General features: G+C 42.2%; 1 protein-coding gene across 1 annotated transcript in view; it reads left to right on the plus strand.

Moving 5' to 3' along the window:
- NAPA (NSF attachment protein alpha) overlaps positions 1–19,571 on the plus strand; it is a 36,858-nt gene extending 17,287 nt beyond the window's left edge. Inside the window, exons 2-11 of the mRNA XM_073598695.1 lie at positions 1,206–1,285; positions 4,568–4,684; positions 7,078–7,124; positions 8,825–8,902; positions 10,729–10,784; positions 12,079–12,163; positions 12,307–12,411; positions 12,490–12,558; positions 17,153–17,203; positions 18,123–19,571. Of these exons, the coding sequence (XP_073454796.1) occupies positions 1,206–1,285; positions 4,568–4,684; positions 7,078–7,124; positions 8,825–8,902; positions 10,729–10,784; positions 12,079–12,163; positions 12,307–12,411; positions 12,490–12,558; positions 17,153–17,203; positions 18,123–18,224 (790 nt within the window). The 3' untranslated portion in view covers positions 18,225–19,571. The remainder of the gene's footprint in view (positions 1–1,205; positions 1,286–4,567; positions 4,685–7,077; positions 7,125–8,824; positions 8,903–10,728; positions 10,785–12,078; positions 12,164–12,306; positions 12,412–12,489; positions 12,559–17,152; positions 17,204–18,122) is intronic.
- The last annotated feature ends 300 nt before the right edge of the window (positions 19,572–19,871 follow it).

A 19,871-nucleotide genomic window follows, 5' to 3' on the forward strand; every position in this document is an offset into this window, starting at 1 on the left:
CCAAAGAATACATCCAAATCAACAAAGGAATGGCTTCACCAGAAGAAGATTAAAGTTTTGGAATGGCCCAGTCAGAGCCCAGACCTGAAAACGATTGAAAATCCGTGGGGTGATCTGAAGAGGGCTGTGCACAGGAGATGCCCTCACAATCTGACAGATTTGAAGTGTTTTTGCAAAGAAGAGTGGGCAATGATTTCCAAGTCAAGATGTGCCATGCTGATCGACTCATCCCCAAAAAGACTGAGTGCTGTAATAAAATCAAAAGGTGCTTCAACAAAGTATTAGTTTTAAGGGTGTGCACTTATGCAACCATATTTTCTTTTTTTTGTTTTACTTCCCTCCACCTAAAATATTTCAGTTTGTTGTTGTACAGTTTATAAGTCACATTTAAAGGTGAGAAAAATGTTCTGAAATGATTTATCTTCATCCTTCTTCCTTTTTTTTTTTTTTTTTAATACATCACAGAAACCTGACATTTTATTAGGGGTGTGTTCTTTTTATATCCACTATGTGTGTGTGATTATATTTTTATATGTGTGAGAGATATATATATATATATATATGTGTGTGTATATATTATACACTGCTGACTTTTTTTAATTTTTAATTTTTTTTTTTAATTTCCACTTCAAGGCTTTAGAACCACTTCAAATCTCTCACCCTTCTCCCTGCATACTTACCTGAGTCCTATCTCAATCCAGCGCTGTGCCCGTCTGCAGTGGCACTGGTCTCTCTCTTCCTCTTCTCACAGGACACAGAGGCAGCAGTGGGAGCCATTGGCCGTACCTCTTGTGGGTCACAGGAGCTCACTTAGTTTTGCTTTCCTATTACCCAGAATCAGCTGACAGTGGGCTGTTGGGAGACATCACAGAGACACTCCAGGCTCTGGAAGAACCCTGACCATATTGTTGGGATCCACCCAGCTGCTCGATTGACAGTTGTCTCTGGCTCTCAACTGAGAGCCAAACTCAGCTGTGTCAACCCCTCTCCTGCCCCACGCTCCAATGAGTGCTGGAGGGGCAGAGAGTGGTGACTCGGGGCCAGTTTACACGCTGTGCGGTGACACCGCAGGGACACACAGGAAACAATTGTCCCATTCACACTGCAATGCAGTATTGTGCTGCAGCATGCTTTGTTAAAATGTAGAGTTTATTTTTACTCATTTCACATTTTAGTAAATCTGGCCCTTTTGCTTTATTTTTCAGTGGCTCCTCAAAGGTGGAAGAAGCTTGTGACCTCTACGCCCGAGCTGCTAACATGTTTAAAATGGTGAAGAACTGGAGCGGTAAGTATCAGATTGTAGGTGATTGGGCCTTGTGTTTTGGATGAGGTGTAAAGAGAATAGAAGACCTGGCAGGTTTTTAGTGCTGTCTGAGCCCCCGATAAGCTTCACATCTCTGCGGGTGCAGCACTGCATGTTATTCACACACCTGCAGTACAAATGCATTGCTGTTTAGCAGACATATTCATTCTTACAATCTGCGGTGCATTTTCCCATTTGCGGAAATGCATATCACTATGCAGCAGTGGCAGCGGGAGGGGGGGGGCTGGAGCCCCGACTGTACCCCCAAAAAGCCCCGGGTTTCAATATTAGTAAATACATAATTAGCCCAGAGCTGTTTACACAGGCAACAGGGAATGATCTCTCACTTATCCAGAGCGGCCGTGTGTTGTACAAAAAATCCCGCCTCTGGGACCCGGCTCCTATGATGCACGTCACACTAGTCCAATGCCGGGACCGCGGGACGTGTGACGTCCATCATAGGCGCTGCCGGGTCCAGAAGGAGGCGGGAATGACACTGCGGCCGTGCTGGGCACTGGGAGATCCCCGCTCGCTTTGTGTAAATGGGCGGGCGTCTCTTCTATCCTAGCTCTGGCTGCCTGGCTCCTGCAGGGCTGTCTAAGTGGTGGTGAATGCCGGGATGAGTGTACTCGCACACTACAGGTAAGGCTGAGCAGCAACAATCTGTGTGTGTGTCAGGTAGGTCAAGCAAGTGTGCCTATCACCCTTCCCGCCAGCCCCCCCAGCTTTACCTCCGGGCTGAAGCCCCTGGTCTTTTTCCCATCCAGCAACACCCCTGCTATGCGGTATCTGTGCGGCTGCAGATTTAGAAAAGGTTCAAAGACCCTTTCCCTGCATTTCCCGAAGGTAAAACAGCCCATTCAAAAGAATGGAAGCTGCATAAGTGTGAATCTAGCCTTAGGGCACCACATGTGTTCTGGTGCTTTTTTTTTTTTTTTTTTTTTTTTTTTTTTTTTTTTTTTATTTCTGCATCAAAAATATATAGGAAGTAGGTTACATGGTTTCTAATGGCATAGTTCACACCAGTGCTTTCAGTTTCTAGTGCGTTCCGGTTCCAGAAAAAAAAGTAGATCTTGCTGCATTTTTCCTGAAAAGAACTGTACTGGAACGTGGTAAAACAGATCAAAACGACCACTTACATGCATCGGATCCAAGTACAGTGTAAAAAAAAGCATCTGGAATGCATCTGGAAACGCTTTAAAAGCACACTAGAATGCATCAAAAACACGCATGCAGAAACGCATCCGTAGCGGATCTGGAGGATTTTTTTTTTTTTTTTTTTGTGAACTAGCCCTTAAAGTGGTTGTAAATCCTTACATATACCCAGTGAAGTGACTGGCCTCAGGTGATTTAAATAAATCCTCCTATAAAAGTTATACTTGTTTATCCACAGTATTTTCATCTCTACATCTGTTCAAAGTGCAGAATTTCAGAAAGCAGGGGGTGAGGAGCTGAAAGCGGAACTTCTGTCATTTTTTTTCTTTTTTCAACTTTCCATCTATAAAATCTTCTGCACTTGTTGTTTTAGCTTTGGATAGTAATTTTTTTTTTTTTTCCTGCCAGTAAATACCTTATACAGCCCACTTCCTGTTTCTTGTCTGATCATTAGCCTAGGGCTTATGACATCATGTACCGCTCTCTCTCTCTCAGAGCGAGAGAGATTGGAAGGAAGGGAGAGCTGCAGAGCTGGAGGTGTGCCTCTGTGTGTCTGTGTAAATCCAGGAAGTGAACAGGCAGCAGTTTCAGCTGCCCACAGTTAAAATGTTTGCAGCCAGACTCAGTGAAGGGAGATTTCTGCAGCATATTTGGCAAGTACAGAATCACAGTATATGTAAAATAATATGCAAAGTGGTTGGAGGGAAGCTTCAGAATGGCAAAGATGTTTTTATTACAAATTATGTGAGCAGACTGCAGTTCCTCTTGAAGTTACACTCTAAAGAGCTCTGTGAGAGCTGATTGAAAGGGAAGGACACACCTTTTTCTTCACACAGGAACTGAGCTGAGGCTGTCAATCACAGGCTGTGTGCTGGAGCTCCCTCCCCATCACCTTTTTATTTCTTGGTGTCAGGAAAACCTGTCAGAAGTGACTCTTGCAGATAGCAGAGGAAGGAGGCAGCAGACAGAAATGACACTTATGCCCCGTACACACGAGCGGATTCCGCTCAAGCTTGCCTTGCATACACACGGTCACACAAAAGTTCTCTGAACTTTCGACCGTCAAGAACGCGGTGACCTACAACACTACGACGAGCCGAGAAAATGAAGTTCAATGCTTCCGAGCATGCGTAGGAATTTTGTGCGTCGGAATTTGTACAGACGATCGCATTTTCGGGCAGGAACTTTTCCCGGCTGAAAAATAGAGAACATGCTCTCAGTCTTTTGCTGGCGGGAATTCCGCCAGCTAAAGACTGATGGAGCATACACACGGTCGTATTGTGCTCTGAATGGAGAAATGCACACTATAGAGGAATATGCTTTCTCATTTCATGTCAGCAGTTTACAACCACTTTAAGGAGATTCGCCCTCTTTATTTGTCCTGTTTACTGTGTTCAAGAAGAGTGAAAGAGAAAATCCCACATTTGAGTTGTCACCAGACAGGAATAGAGGGGAATTGTTTCAATGGGGACACTAGTTCTGGTGACCCTGGTGGGGATGACGGATTCCCTCAATTTAGCTATGAGATAGGAAGTGAGGGAAATCTCCTCTAACATGGTTTATAACCATCCCTTGCAGTATCAAAAATAAGAATAAATGTTTTAGCTTTAGGCCCCTTTCACACTTGTGCGACTTGTCCTGCGACTTGGGACTGCAAAGTCACATGACAAGTCGTACCCCACGATTTGCAATGAGTACCATACGTATCTGTGCGACTTCAAAGTAGTCCCTGCACTAGTTTGGTCTGACTTTGATGTGAGTTGAGGTCCATAGATCTCAGGATTACACAGGCATTCCCTGAAATCGCGTCAAAATCGCGGCCGCTAAATCGTGCGACTTTGAAGTCGCGGTAGTGTGAAAGGGGCCTAACTTTAAAAGGGAGGGAAGAAAGTCCAGGCATCACCCATAATAAACATCTGATTCCAGACTGTATCTTTTTTTTTTTTTTTGTACTGATTTGCAAATAAATAAATGTCTGTTCTGCGCACAATTCCGTCGTTGTTATTTTTTTTGTTCTTTACATCACTGTATTTTTTCTGCCTCTTTGTCTTGTGAAGTGACTGAACAAGGTTCATCTTGTAATTAAAAATCCTTCTCATCCTCTTCCAGCCGCTGGTAATGCTTTCTGCCAAGCTGCTCAGCTTCATCTACAGGTCCAGAGTAAGCATGATGCAGCAACAAACTTTGTGGATGCTGGCAATGCCTTCAAAAAGTCTGATCCTCAAGGTAAGAGCGCCGTCTGCCTACAGTGATTGTTGGGCATCTGCCACAATAAAAAAAAAAAAAAAAAAAAAAAGGGGGGGGGGGAGGGGTTTTTAATGGTGTGAACTTAGAAGCCATAGTGATCATCTTTACTTTACTGAGTTCCGAGCTCACTGGCTGCACTTGAAGTGAAGAAAAGGCATGGATAATTGTATTCATCCTTGTGCTATCTTTACATAGGCAGTAGAGCTACACTGAGCAAAATTATAAACGCAACACTGGAAGATTTTACCCCCTTTATGATCAGACCATTTTTTGCTATTTGGCACTGCGCTACTTTGGCGTTTGCAAGGTCATGTGACGCTGTTCGCAAACAAAATTTTATATCTTTTTTTTTTTTTTTTTTCACACAAATAGAACTTTCTTTTGGTGGTATTTGATCTCCATTGGTATTTTCATTTTTTGCAATATAAACAAAAAAATGACCGAAAATGTTAAAAAAAACAAAAAAAAAACAATATTTTCTACTTTCTGCCTTTAAAACATTCAATAAAATAAAAAAAAAACATCTAATTTCTTTATAAATTTTTCACCAACTTGTCTTCTGCTACATGTTTTTAATAATAATAAAAAAAAAAATCTCATTAGGTGTATATTGATTGTTTGCCTGAAAATTCTAGCACCTACAAACTATGGTGTGTATATATACTGGAATTTGTATTTTTATTCCCTACCAGTAGGTGCTTTGCCTACATCGGCTGCTCCTCCGCAGTACAATGTGGGTGGGCAGTTGTTAAAGTGGTTGTAAAGGCGGAAGTTTTTTTTATCTTAATGCATTCTATGCATTAAGATAGAAAGCCTTTTGTGTGTAGCAGCCCCCCTAATACTTACCTGAGGTCCCTCTAGATCCAGCAATGTTGTAAGATTGTCTTGACTGCCCGGGACTCCCCTCCTCTTTGGCTGAGACAGCAGCGTGGCGCCATTGCTGTCAATCAAAGTCCGTCAGCCAATGAGAAGAGAGAGGGGATGGGGCCGGGCCGCAGCTCCGTGTCTGAATGGACACAGGGAGCTGTGGCTTGGCTCCAGTGCCCCCATAGCAAGCTGCTTGCTATGGAGGCACTGAATGAGAGGGAGGGGCCAGGAGCGCCAAAGAGAAAGATCCGGGCTGCTCTGTGCATAATCACTGTAGTCTGTTTGATAAGTTTATTGTTGAGAAGGAGCAGTGCTGACACTGGGTCACTTATTGGATTATTGAGTTATTCTCATTTTTTACATACAGTGGATTTTCATATTTTTTTTTTTTTTTTTAATTTTGATATATATAATATGTAGCGCTACACTCTCCCCTTTTTGTGCTGAGGTTTTTTATTTTTAGCACACATACCAACACCAATATGGGGGATCTAAGTAGCTGGGAGGGGAGGGACACCCTGCTCCCTCTAAAATGTCTAACAGGCAACCAGTGGATGGGCTGGATCGCATATTAGGCATTCTCATCCTAGAGGTCAGGAGGTGAAAGGGAGAGGAATGGAAGGCAGAAAGAGAAAGAAAAATCAAAATTAGGGGGTGTATGTAAGAGGGAGGGGGTAAAGGAGTTGGTGAGAACTGGGAAGCCCTGGTGTTGGTAGATATAAAGAGACTCCAGCATCAAGGAGCCATGGCAATTTTTTAGAGTAATAAAAAGTAATTTTTAGTAGTTTATATTTAAAAAACAAAAAAAAAACAAAAACTTTTTCATATTTTGCAATACCTCTATTATTGTTGTCTTGGGTTTATGTTTGGTATTATGTTTCACAAAGGTTTAGATTTTATTTATTTTATTTATTTCAGGTACTTGTATAGCGCCGCCAATTTACGCAGCGCTTTTAAATATATATTGTACATTCACATCAGTCCCTACCTTCAAGGAGCTTACAATTTAAGGTCCCTAACTCACTCACATACATACATACATACATACATACACATACTAGAGCCAATTTAGATAGGAGCCAATTAACCTACCAGCATGTCTTTGGAGTGTGAGAGGAAATCGGAGTATGCAGAGGAAACCCACGCAGGAACAGGGAGAACATGCAAACTCCAAGCAGGTAGTGTTGTGGTTGGGACAATTATAATGGCCCCAATTAACTCTCACATGCCAAACCACAAACTGGTAGGTTAATTGGCCTCACATATTGCTCCTACTGCATGTGGAAGCATGTAAGACTGTGTGGGTACATTTTAACTTCTGGACTTTTTTGGACCACAGACTAATGTAAGTGTTTTTCATGTTCTCTGTAAAGCTGGTGTGAAAAATGTCTGCACTGAATAAATGAGTAAAGTTAATAAGTAAATGTTGATGGCTTTGAGGAAGCATCTGTTTTCATGATTTATCTGATAACTGGCTGTCATGCTTTATATCTTTGTTTTTGCAGAAGCCATCAACTGTCTGCTTCGAGCAATTGAGATCTACACTGATATGGTTGAGTATTTTTTCTTTTTCTCCAATGCTCATAATATTCTGGTGCACCCTTATGAGACTTAAGCCTCGTACACACGGTACGATTGTTGGCAGGGGATTGCTTGTTGACAGACAGTTGTCCTAAAATCTTACCGTTACTATGCTCCTTTTGACAATTGTTGTCCAATTTTCGGCCAACAAATGTTGGCTGACTGGCTAGTAAATTTTCGGCGGACAACGGTTTGACGTCAAATTTTCGTATGGTCAGTACACAAATCCGTCACACAAAAGTCGATAGTACAAACACTCATGCTCGGAATCAATGCTCACCAATCACAAAATTAGCAGAAGGTGCCCAAAGGGTGGCACTCTAGAGCTGAAATTCCTCGCTGTATGTCATTACGTTCGTGCTTGTGGCACAACAAATTGTGTACCATTAGTATGTACCCTTTTGACAAAAATCAGGCGCTCGGTTGGCCAACAATCGTACCGTGTGTACAAGGCTTTAGAATGATTTGCCTATGCATGTCAAACGAACAGGTTCACTTTAATTCTGATCTCATTTATTGATTGTGCATGTTTTTTCTTCGCTCTGTTTAGTTGCCAGGATTGAAGAGAGTAATGGCCCATAGACACGATCTGAAAATCGGATGAAAAATACTGCTTTTGAAGCGATAGTGTGATAATCTGATCGTTAGTATAGAGCTTTCAGGAGCCAATCACGACAGTTAATCCGATATTATCTGATCGGACAAACACCAACATTTTTCTTGTACGATACCAGATCGTACGACTTTCATTTTAATTAGTACAGTCGTCGTCCGAAAATACAAATACACTACAACACATTACATCACTTCCGATATTTTTTTTTTTTTTTTTTTTTTTAATTCTGTCATACAAGGATTTTCGTAACTTTAGTAACCTCTCCATTTTCGATAAGCGACTAGCATGCAAAAAAAAAAAAACTGACGACCTCTTGTCCGATTTTCGGATCATGTGTATGGGCCATTAGTCTTGTGTAAGCTCCAAACCGTCTCTGATGTGGCGAAACCACCACCTCTAGCACCAATTTTCACACAGCTCCATTCTAATGTTTCTGTTAACAGCTGGACCTCGATGTCCACAAGCTTTAAGTAAAAGAAAAGTTCCTCAAAAAACGGGACTTTAAAGGGCCATGAACGCTCAGAGAAAAATGTTTAGTAAAAAATACAGTTTTTATTTATTAACATCATATTCTAAAACATAGGGACATTGAAATACACATGAAGTTGCAGCATAAAAAAGATGGAAGAAGCCCAAACCAACTGCCAACCAGACAGTTAAAATCCAACGCGTTTCGACATGTGAGGGTCTTCTTCAGGGAAAAAGGAGAGAGGGCTGAAAGAGTTCCCTAAAAATATGAACAATGCTATGAGTTTGATTTTATATATATATATATATATATATATATATATATATATATATATAATATATATTGTATGTATGTGTACAACAATTCAATCATTATAGATTGCTTTGTGATTAGCACTTTGACTGTTAGCATGAACCTGCAGGGGTACTTCTAAAGTACCCACTGAGTGTATACTTTTAGAAACCATTACCTTTTTTTTGTAGACTTTACACAAACTTTTTACATTAAACTGAGAGAATTCACAGATTTGCACATATAAACACCATGCGATTCCTGCTGTAATTCACTGTGTTTTTCTGTGTTCCAGGGAAGATTCACCATTGCAGCCAAACATCACATATCCATCGCTGAAATATACGAGTCTGAGCTGGTGGATATAGAGAAGGTGTGTTACTGCTTTGATTTTTGAATGTATAATGCACATTGCGTGTTTACTAAATCAAGTATTTATGGCAAGGGAATAAAATCCAGACGGTATTTTACAGGGCCATATTATTAGAATAATGCTGTAGTGATCAGTCAGTGGTTGACAGCAGGTAACAAAATAAAGTGCACTCTTGCATCACTGTAAAAGCTCAGCCCTGACTCCTGCCTATCTGCCTATGTCAGGCTCATCAGTGATCTGGCCTTCATAGGAGTCAGGGTGTGACAGCGGCTCAGCAACACACATGGCTTTCACAATTTTATTATCTTGTCATTCCAGCCAAAACTAAGCTGGAGTGAGGCTTTTCTGTCTTTTGCTGTCCTAGTGCATCTAGATGCAGTACATTTGTACTCATGTGAAGGTTAAAGCGGAACTTCAGTCATTTTTTTCATCTTTCATCTATTAAATCCTCTGCCCTTGTTGTTTTAACTTTAGATAGTAAAACATTTTTTTTTCTGCCAGTAAATACCTTATACAGCCCACTTCCTGTTTCTTGTTTGGTAAAAAGCCTAGGCTTATGACATCTCTCTCTCTCTCTCTCTCTCTCTCTCTCTCTCTCTCTCTCTCTCTCTCTCTCTCTCTCTCTCTCTCTCTCTCTCTCTCTCTCTCTCTCTCTCTCTCTCTCTCTCTCGTGAGAGTTTGCCAGGAAGGGAGGGGGGATGAGTCATAAGAGGGCCAATGAGAGCTGCAGAGCTGGAGGTGTGCCTCTGTGTAAATCCAGGAAGTGAACAGGCAGCAACTTCAGCTGCCCACAGTTAAAATGGTTACAGCCAGACTCGGTGGAGGGAGATTCCTGCAGCATATTTGGCAAGTACCGAATGGCAAAGATGTTATTACAAATTATGTGAGCAGACTGCAGTTCCTCTTTATATACTGTAGTTCTCTGTGTGTATTGTCACAATGACTGCTAATAAATTTCTACACTTGTGTAAAGATTGTGTTACTCCTGGTTGCAGTCTTCCCCTCTCTTGAATTCAGTCCACACGCAATCGCATATGTAGTCAGTATTACAGCGCCTAATAAAGTACATATAGTGAGTACTACACCAGTGACGGCCTGTCCATTAGGGGCACCTGGGCGCCGCCCCCTCTCTTCACGCCAACCCCCTTTATGCAGTGGATAGATTCATGCATAGCATGTATCTATCCACGGCTGCCCCCTATTCATGCGTCTGGGCACCGGGCGCATGAATTACAGCGGCCAGGTTTTTTTTTCAAGAACCTGATTAGAGCCAGAGGCTCTAATAGGCTTCAAAATAGGGTTGGCTTTGGTTGTTGAGGATACGCCCCTGATCCCACCCAGGTGTGTTTCAACAGCGAATGAATATTCGCTGTTGCAACACTGATCCTCCTCCCAGCCAATCAGGAAACAGATTGGCCAAAACATCAGGCGATCCTATTGGACACCTAGCGCTGGGAGGAGCAGAGAGGAGACGCACCGCGGACACCAGAGAAGCTTTCCCCGAGCCCGCCACGCTTAGGGACAGGGGCGACCGTGCTAGAAGATGGCCTCATCAGCTCCAACCGCTGCTCTCACTGCCTGCATCCAGGATAAGGAAAGCAGATGGGGGGGGGATTGGTTTTGCTGGGGGTGTTAGTGCCCCGGGGGGGGGGGGGATGCAGTTGTGCTAGTGATGCCCCCCCCCCCAAAAAAAAAAACAAAGCCGCCACTGTACTATACAGTAGAAAACAAAATAATTATAAGCCCCTCTCTCCCTTTTTCTCTCCCCCTCCCCCTATAGAGAGCTGGTAGCTAGTTCTCATATTTGTTCCATGTCTTCATTTCAGGCAATTGCACACTATGAACAGTCAGCTGATTACTACAAGGGCGAGGAATCCAACAGGTACACGTAGATCACATCAGTTTTCTTTAATTCTGTATCAGCATTCAGTTTAAATTATATTGATGATCAGTATCGATGAAATTGTTTAGAGCAATAATAGTTACACTCCAAAAATAAAAAATTCTGCTCTCTTCTTGAATTTTTGAAATTTGCATGGAAGAATAGCCCTTGTGCATTATGCCACATGCAAAGGACATCATGCTCAACTAATTTTAAAATTGAAACTGCTGGAAATTTACAGATAATTTACAGATAATAATAGTATATTTTTATCTATAATAAAAAATGAACTTCAGCACTACTCCAGTGATTGGTCGTGAGAGATTTGGATTGTTGAGTGGCTGGTCTTGTGATACTAGAATGGTGCAGAAGTTAGCATTTTAAATATAAAGTAAATTTGTGCATGCAGTTCACATTTAATAATCTTTTTGGGGTTTACCTATTTAAATACATGTACAATAGTTTTTATTTTACAGTTTACATTCCTTTTGAAAGTAATGTAACAGTGTGTGTGTGTGTATAGATAGAGAGATAGAGAGATAGATAGAGAGATTATAGATATATTTATATATATATATATATATATATATATATATATCTATATCTCAAACTGTTTGCGGGCTTTTTTGTGCATCGTCTTAAGAAGAAATTTCCTTCTGGGACGACAGCCATGCAGACCAATTTGATGCAGTGTGCGGCGTATGGTCTGAGCACTGACAGGCTGACCCCTTCAACCTCTGCAGCAATGCTGGCAGCTCTCATACGTCTATTTCCCAAAGACAACCTCTGGAAATGACGCTGAGCATGTGCACTCAACTTCTTTGTTCGACCATAGCGAGGCCTGTTCTGAGTGGAACCTGTCCTGTTAAACCTCTGTATGGTCTTGGTCACAGTGCTGCATCTCAGTTTCAGGGTCTTGGCACTTTCACTTAGGGGTGTACTCACTTTTGTTGCCAGCAGTTTAGACATTAATGGTTGTGTGTTGAGTTATTTTGAGGGGACAGCAAATTTACACTGTTATACAAGCTGTACACTCACTACTTTACATTGTAGCAAAGTGTCATTTCTTCAGTGTTGTCACATGAAAAGATATAATAAAATATTTACAAACGTGTGGGGTGTACTCAATTGTGTGAGATTGTGTGTGTGTGTGTGTGTGTATATATATATATACTATATATTTATATATATAATATACCGCTGGGTGACAGCCATTTACTACCAAGACATAAACTTCCTGGAATCTTGTTTGTAAAGCATCATAATTATGTTTTTTTGTGTTTTCTCCTTTTAGTTCTGCTAACAAATGTCTTCTGAAGGTCGCCACTTACACAGCTCAGCTGGAGCAGTATGCAAAAGCTGTTGAAATTTATGAGCAGGTAGAAACTGCAGACAAATCTGTTTTACTTTAGGTCATCTCTCTAGGATAGGACTCTGATTCTTCCCCCACCTTTTTGGAGCTAACAGGCAGTTGGCAAAAGGCTGGATTGCACTGCCTCATGTCCCTTGTACTTTGTTTTAGGTTGGTACCAATGCGATGGACAGTCCTCTTCTCAAATACAGTGCCAAGGATTATTTCTTCAAAGCTGCACTCTGCCATTTCTGCATCGACATGTACAACGCCAAGGTAGTATGCTTATTTGCTTTGGGCATATAGGGGTTTCAGAATATGAGCATCGTTTCTTATTTGTGTGATTTGTTACAGCTGGCAGTCCAGAAATATGAGGAAATGTTTCCAGCTTTTTCTGATTCCAGGGAGTGCAAACTAGTAAAGGTAAAATCTGTCTTGTCTATCAATCTTTCTGTCAATTTATTATGAATTTGAACTTTTTGCTGGGGGGAGGTGGGTGGTGCAGGGGAAAGACTGACTACCGGCTGGGGGGGGGGGGGGTGCAGGGAAAAGGCTGACTATTGGGGGGGGGGGGGGGATGCAGGGCAAAGGCTGACTACTGGCGGGGGGGATGTACTGTCTACTGTCTACTGGCTGGGGGGGGATGCAGGGAAAAGGAGGCTGTCTACTGGCTGGGGGGGGTGGGGCGCAGGGAGAGGACTAACTACTGGCTGGGGGGGGTGCAGGGAAATAGCTGACTACTGGCTGGGGGGGGGGATGCAGGGAAAAGGCTGACTACTGGCTGGGGGGGGGGGGGTGCAGGGCAAAAGCTGACTACTGGCTAGGGGGGGATGCACTGTCTACTGGCTGGGGGGGGGGGATGCAGGGAAAAGGAGGCTGTCTACTGGCTGGGGGGGGGGGTGCAGGGAAAGGACTGACTACTGTCTGGGGGGATGCAGGGAAAAGGCTCACTACTGGCTGGGGGGGGGGGATGCAGGCAAAAGGCAGTCCCCAGGCCACAATTTGGGTACCAGAGGTTGAATCTATCTAATTGACCTATTGTCTGTTATATTCCTTGGGGACTGTTTTTCAAGAATGCTACACAGAGACCGTGTAAAACTAGAACAATTGAAAAGCTTTACCATAAGCTTGCAGATTTTTAATCTAAATTCTCTATCTAGTGATGAGATGTATTGTCGTAATTATGTCTAAGGCCTGGTACACACGGCCGAATGCCCGGCGACATCGGTTGGTTCAATAAAAACCGGCCGACATTTGGCCCGTGTTTATGGCAGCCGGTTCCGACAGCAGCTGACTGGATTGTTCTGGGGGAGGGGGGCATCCCCCTGTCGGAACACAATAGCTCAGCGAGGGAGATCCCTGTACTAACATCGGATTGTAATAATCTGAGCCAGGTGAAACATTTTCAGCTGAGTACTGGGTGTGCCCTATTGGATGCAGTCATTTGGTAGAGCCAGTGTATTCAGACAGCCGCAGGTGCTGTGGCTGTCTGAATACAGAAGTAGGCAATGGAGATAAATCCATCCGCTCTGTTAGACCCCATACATATTATTAGATTTTCTGCAGATTTTTGTCTTCAGATTTACCAAAAGCATGTAGTGCAAGGACCTGCCTGATTGCTTACAAATTGAAACTCTCTTAAGGTTTGACCTCATATTATATTATATTATATGGCTTTGGTAAATCTGAAGACAAAAATCTGCAGAAAATCTAATAGTGTTTATAGGGTCTTGGCGTGAATGATGGAATTGGTTTGTTTTCTCTTATTCAGCTTATTGGCTGAGTCATCAATCTCTAACTTTTTTAAAGTGAACGAATACTGCCGACTCGGTGATAAATATATTGACTTGAGACAGGCAGAGCCAAGCTAAATTTTACAGGAAAAGTGTATGTACAGTAACTTCAGCTGTTTGCAACTCATGACATGACGCCGGTTTGTTTACAAGTGATCGCTCTGTCATTTGAAGGAGCGATCACGTGGTAAACGGCCGCTACAAGCGGCCATTTACCGCGATCCGTGATGCGCCGGGTCTTCCGGACCCAGCGGTCAAGGATTTTTGCGGGAGCATGCCCCAGGGGGTGCGCAAGAGCAACATTCTGGGAGGATGTCCCACAGACGCCCACCCAGAATAAGCCTACTGTGCTGTAGCCATCTTTCGGCTATGGCCCAGTCGGCAAGTGGTTAACAAGCAGTAACCTCTGTATATACCAATTGTCTATAACGTTAGGACCACTGGCAGGTAAAGTGACTAACCTTGATTATTTGGTTGTAATGGCACCTGAAGGTGGGATTTATTAGGCAGCAAGTGAACGTGTCCCTGAACTTGATGTGTTTTGAAAACAGAAAAAAATGAGCAAATGTAAGGGATTGAGTGGCTTTGGCAAAGGCCAAATTGTAATAACTAGATGACTGGGTCAGAGCAGCTCCAAAACTGCAGCTCTTGTGGGATGTTCCCAGTCTGCAGTAGCGGAGAATCGGCAACATGGTTGTGGATGACCCAGGCTCATTGATGCACATGAGGAGAGAAGGCTGGCCTGTGTAGTTCAATTCAGTAGAAGAGGTACTGTAGCTCAAATTGCTGAAATAGGTTGGCTCCAAAAGAGAGGTGCCAGAACACAGTGCATTGCAGTTTTTTGCGGTTGGGATACCCATGCTGACCCATGTTCACAGCCAAAGGTGCCTACAATGGGTACTTGAGCATCATAACTGGACCATGCCGCAATAGAAGAAGGCAGCCTTGTCTGATATACACGTTGATGGAAAAGACAACCGCGCTTAGGATAGGAGTATAGAGGTAGGTTTGCTGCCTCCCCTAATAGTGCTCCCCTAAGGGAACACTAAATAGTGAAAAAAACAAACAGAAAGGTGGGGTGTATGGCGCTACCTAAAAAGCAAATAATCATATGTAAGGAGAAGTTGAGAGGGCTAATGAGCCCCTATTGTGCACAAAACATAAACAACCCGACCTAAAATACGGTGTCAGTGTCTCATGTATTGAAATATCTGTGAAGTGTGTATACCAACAAAAAACATTTACACCTATAGAAAGTGTAAGTAAACTGCCGTGCAAGATAGCTCCTGTTGGGTAGCCACAAAGCACGACCTATGGGTATGTGTTATATGTGCATACATGAACAAAGTGAATAAGTGGCATGTGGATCCCAGCAACTAAGCCAGAATATAGACCATAATTAAATAATATAGCAATAGTAAGTGCCTGGTAATAGTGCAACTGACTGACACAAAAGGCACAGTGAAAATTAATTATAACACAGTGAATAAAACTAAAATAAACCACTGCCAGGCATATCATGTCAGAAATACCAAACATAATACCCTGATACATAAAATATACCAAAATACCAAAGTGAAGACACACTTCAAAGGCATGTATGAGTCCGTTACAGTGATGGAAATTGGGTTCACATATAAGTGAATAACTGACAGTTCATATGAGGTATGAGTCCGGCAATGTTCAGATATATGGCAAACAATCTAATGGTGACTTGAGTGCTCACAATATCCTTAGGTAACTTTGTGCTCCCCCTCAAGGGTCCCCACTCACCGGATCCACTCACCCCAAAGGGGCAATACGCATATGGATATAGTCACTGCAACCAGTTCGCCACGATATCTGTTATGTTTGCTCCAGAAGCACACCTCTGACTTCAGATAGGTAGGACATAATCCTTAATAGGTCCCTTTTGAGTTGGAATGAGTCATTGTAATCACCCCGAAGTTCCCGTGCTGGTCAGGATCTCCATCTAGGTGGACATGACGAGGTCCCTCTTTAGCAAAGAGGAGGTGCTGCTCATTTGCCGGGTAAGTGTACTATATGTACTTGTACTTACTGAATGTGGGGGTGGATGTGGTAGTTAGATTTGGTTTGGGTGCCGGGTAAGTACATATAATACACTTACCCGGCAAATGAGCAGCACCTCCTCTTTGCTAAAGAGGGACCTCGCCATGTCCACCTAGATGGACATCCTGACCAGCACGGGAACTTTGGGGTGATTACAATGACTCATTCCTGGTCAAAAGGGACCTATTAAGGATTACGTCCTACCTATCTGAAGTCAGAGGTGTGCTTCTGGAGCAAACATAACAGATATCGTGGCGAATTGGTTGCAGTGACAATATGCGTATTGCCCCTTTGGGGTGAGTGGATCCGGTGAGTGGGGACCCTTGAGGGGGAGCACAAAGTCACCTAAGGATATTGTGAGCACTCAAGTCACCATTAGATTGTTTGCCATATATCTGAACATTGCCGGACTCATACCTCATATGAACTGTCAGTTATTCACTTATATGTGAACCCAATTTCCATCACTGTAACAGACTCATGCATGCCTTTTGAAGTGTGTCTTCACTTTGGTATTTTGGTATATTTTATGTATCAGGGTATTATGTTTGGTATTTCTCACATGATATACCTGTCAGTGGTTTATTTTAGTTTTATTCACTGTGTTATAATTAATTTTCACTGTGCCTTTTGTGTCAGTCAGTTGCACTATTACCAGGCACTTACTATTGCTATATTATTTAATTATGGTCTATATTCTGGCTTAGTTCCTGGGACCCACATGCCACTTATTCAGCCTTGTCTGATAAATCACATTTTCTTTTATATTGTGTGTGTCGCTTACCGGTGGAAGAGATGGCACCAGGATGCCCTAAGGGAATTCGGCAAGCTGGCAGAGGCAGTGTGATGCTTTGTCCAGTGGCGTCCATGCTTCTAAGCGTAAGGGCTTTTTTGGTGGCAAATGGGAGACCTACTGAATATTACGTGGGTGGAGAAAATGGTTTGGCCGATGGATGTATGTATATATTTTTCATCTTGTTCTCAGTTTGAATTGCCCAGGTTTGCCATAATATCCTGAAACTCCCACAATACATCCTGTATCCAGAGACCACATAATCCAAGTTTTATGCATTTTTTAAATTCATGACAAAAAAAAGAGGTTCATGGAAAGTCTAGTTTAATGACACGTCTACATTATTTTTTGTTTTTCACAGAAATTGCTTGAGGCTCATGAAGAACAAAACCTGGACAACTATACAGATGCAGTAAGTTTTTGTTTGTTTTTTTTTTTTTTTAATATTATTAATAATAATAATACTACTATTGAATTGTAAGAGGGTTGTTGTGTTTTTTTTTTTTTTTTTTAACTTATATTTTTTAAGTACAGTTTGAATGTATAACATCGTATGTTACTAGTTTCAGCCTTTAAAATAAATCTGAATTTAATAAAGGGAGGTTTTCAATGCTTATGCTTTTTATTGAACATTAACATTGGTAGCCAATCCGCTTCTAACTTCAGCTTGTTCAATTAAGCTTTGACAATAAAACCTGGAAGCTGATTGGTTTCTATGCAGAGCTGCACCAGATTTTGCACTCTATAGCTTTAGCCCCTTTTCACATGGGCCTGACGGACACCGCTGATCCCCGCTGAGCAGGCGGATAACAGGTCCATCTCCTTTCACTGAGCAGAGCGTAGACAGACCCAGTCCCGCTCTCCTCTATAGGGAGATTGTATGAAAGCGGACCCCCCTGTCCGTTTTCATCCGATCTGCCAGGTGAATGGAAAATAGGACCACCACCTGTTTGGATTTTGCGGACAGGACCAGATAGCAGCAGATGTCAGCTGATACCGCTGACCTCCGCCGCTCCATAGGGGTGAATGGAGGGTCTGATCAGGTCCGCCTGAAAAACCGGCCAGTGTGAAAGGGGCCTTTAGTAAATCAACCCCGATGTCTCTATTCTGGTGTCTTGACATTCACTTTGATAGCCGTTGTAAAATTTAGTGATTCACAGCCAGATTTAACTTATTTTTAATAATTTTTCAGCATTTAGACTGCACATAAAATACTGTTACAAAATAAAATTGTCATCACCCCTGGCATAACTAAAGCTGCTTTGCTTCTTTCTCTATGTCATTCTGTCCAAAAAGCATTTGGCTTAATAACAAAGTTTTCTGCTCTACAGGTAAAAGAATATGACTCTATCTCCCGTTTGGACCAGTGGCTGACTACAATGCTGCTTCGCATCAAGAAGACCATCAAAGGAGAAGAGGAAGACTTGCGCTAAGGGTTTCATTCTGTATCCCCTTCCCTAGTGATCTAAGCCCACTTTAGGAATTGTGAAGGCGGGTTGTCGGAAATACTGCTTACATTATTGGCATTAAAATATAAGTTTACCCACAAGATCCTCCATCGCCATCTTGAAATTCTGCCCCTGTACTTGAGCCATTTTGTGAAATTTTATCAGCCATATGCAGTCAGTTGATTGGCTGCTCTTCTTTAGTGATCCTGACCACAAAATGGCTGCTTCTACAGTGCAGAGGCATTGAATGCATCATATTAAAGGAAGCCTATTTTTTTTTTTTTTTTGCTCTCTTACAGTTAGGGTCTACAGTATTGCAGCTGGACGGCACGACGTTTCTGTGCATTTTAAGGTAGCATTGAAAACCTCATTGATAAGCAGGCTCCTTTTTTATACTGTAAACCCCAGGAGCTGTTGGTGCAATTTTTCACTTTTTGGGAAAGCAGCTCAATCGTTGTACCAATGCATGGATTTGGGGGCATGTAAAAGGAGGGAATTGGGAGGACTGAACTCTGGCCACATCACACCACACTAAGCATAATATGAACATATATATTTTATTTTAGAGAATTGTAAGGCCACAGTCTGGCTTCCATTTATGAAAGTTTAGTATATCGTAGCCTGGGCAGATGAGCCAGGAAAACACACCAGGAATACAAAAGGTTTTCATAAGTAACCTATTTTATTTCTTTTTGCAACCTCTTGGTGTGTTAGATTATAAAAATGTATTTATCCAGAAATGTTCGGAAACCATATACAATTTCTATATGATGATATAAACTGCACACTTGAATTTAGCACAAATACTGAGCATCAAGGTTTAGGACCAATTAATTTTGGGGCTTCTATGAAGAAAGTAAGTGTTCATTTCCCCCATGGTACTTGTATTACCAGATTTCAGCTATTTTTTGGCTGAGTTTTTTTCTATGGGAAAACACTTTGGTTTTTACAGTCTGGGCTCCATCCTGTTGCAAATGCAAAGCTAAGGCCTGGTGCGCTATAGTAGCTTGTGAGATGCCTACTTACCTGCATCCAGTTTCTTCCAGGAGTGCCGGGGCCTGGATGGAACTCATTGATTTGTCTGATTTGAAAAACTGCTTTTTTTTTTTTTTTTTCTTTTTACCATCATGCCCCCATTAATAGAAATCTTCTACAAAGTTGACATTGCTTTATTGTGTTATGCTCTAGATGTGCATATTTCCCAGCATTTTATGATGCAGGTTATTTGTTGTGTTTTTTTTTTGTCTTGTCTGTTGTCTTGTGAACCATCCTGTAAAAAAAAAAAAAAACGCAGCAAAGCCCGTGTGAAATAAAGCCAGTGGGATATAGTAAGTATGTGTGCCTAATTCCTTAAAATATCTAATATATATATATATATATATATATATTTGCCTTCCTTCACCTCAGCACTGAGAGTTAAAGTGATTTAAGAGTTCATGGTTTTTTTAAATAACAGACATGTCATACTTACCTCCACTGTGCAGCTCATTTTGCACAGAGTGGCCCTGAACCTCCTCTTCTGGGGTCCCCCGGCGGCTCTCGCAGCTCCTCCCCACATCAGATAACCCCCTAGGAGAAGCGCACTCCCAAAGGGGGGTTACCTTGTGGGCGCGCTCCCGAGTCCAGCATTTG

The sequence above is a fragment of the Aquarana catesbeiana genome, linkage group LG09, assembly GCF_042186555.1.
Source record: "Aquarana catesbeiana isolate 2022-GZ linkage group LG09, ASM4218655v1, whole genome shotgun sequence".
In the NCBI taxonomy this organism is placed as follows: Eukaryota; Metazoa; Chordata; class Amphibia; order Anura; family Ranidae; genus Aquarana; species Aquarana catesbeiana.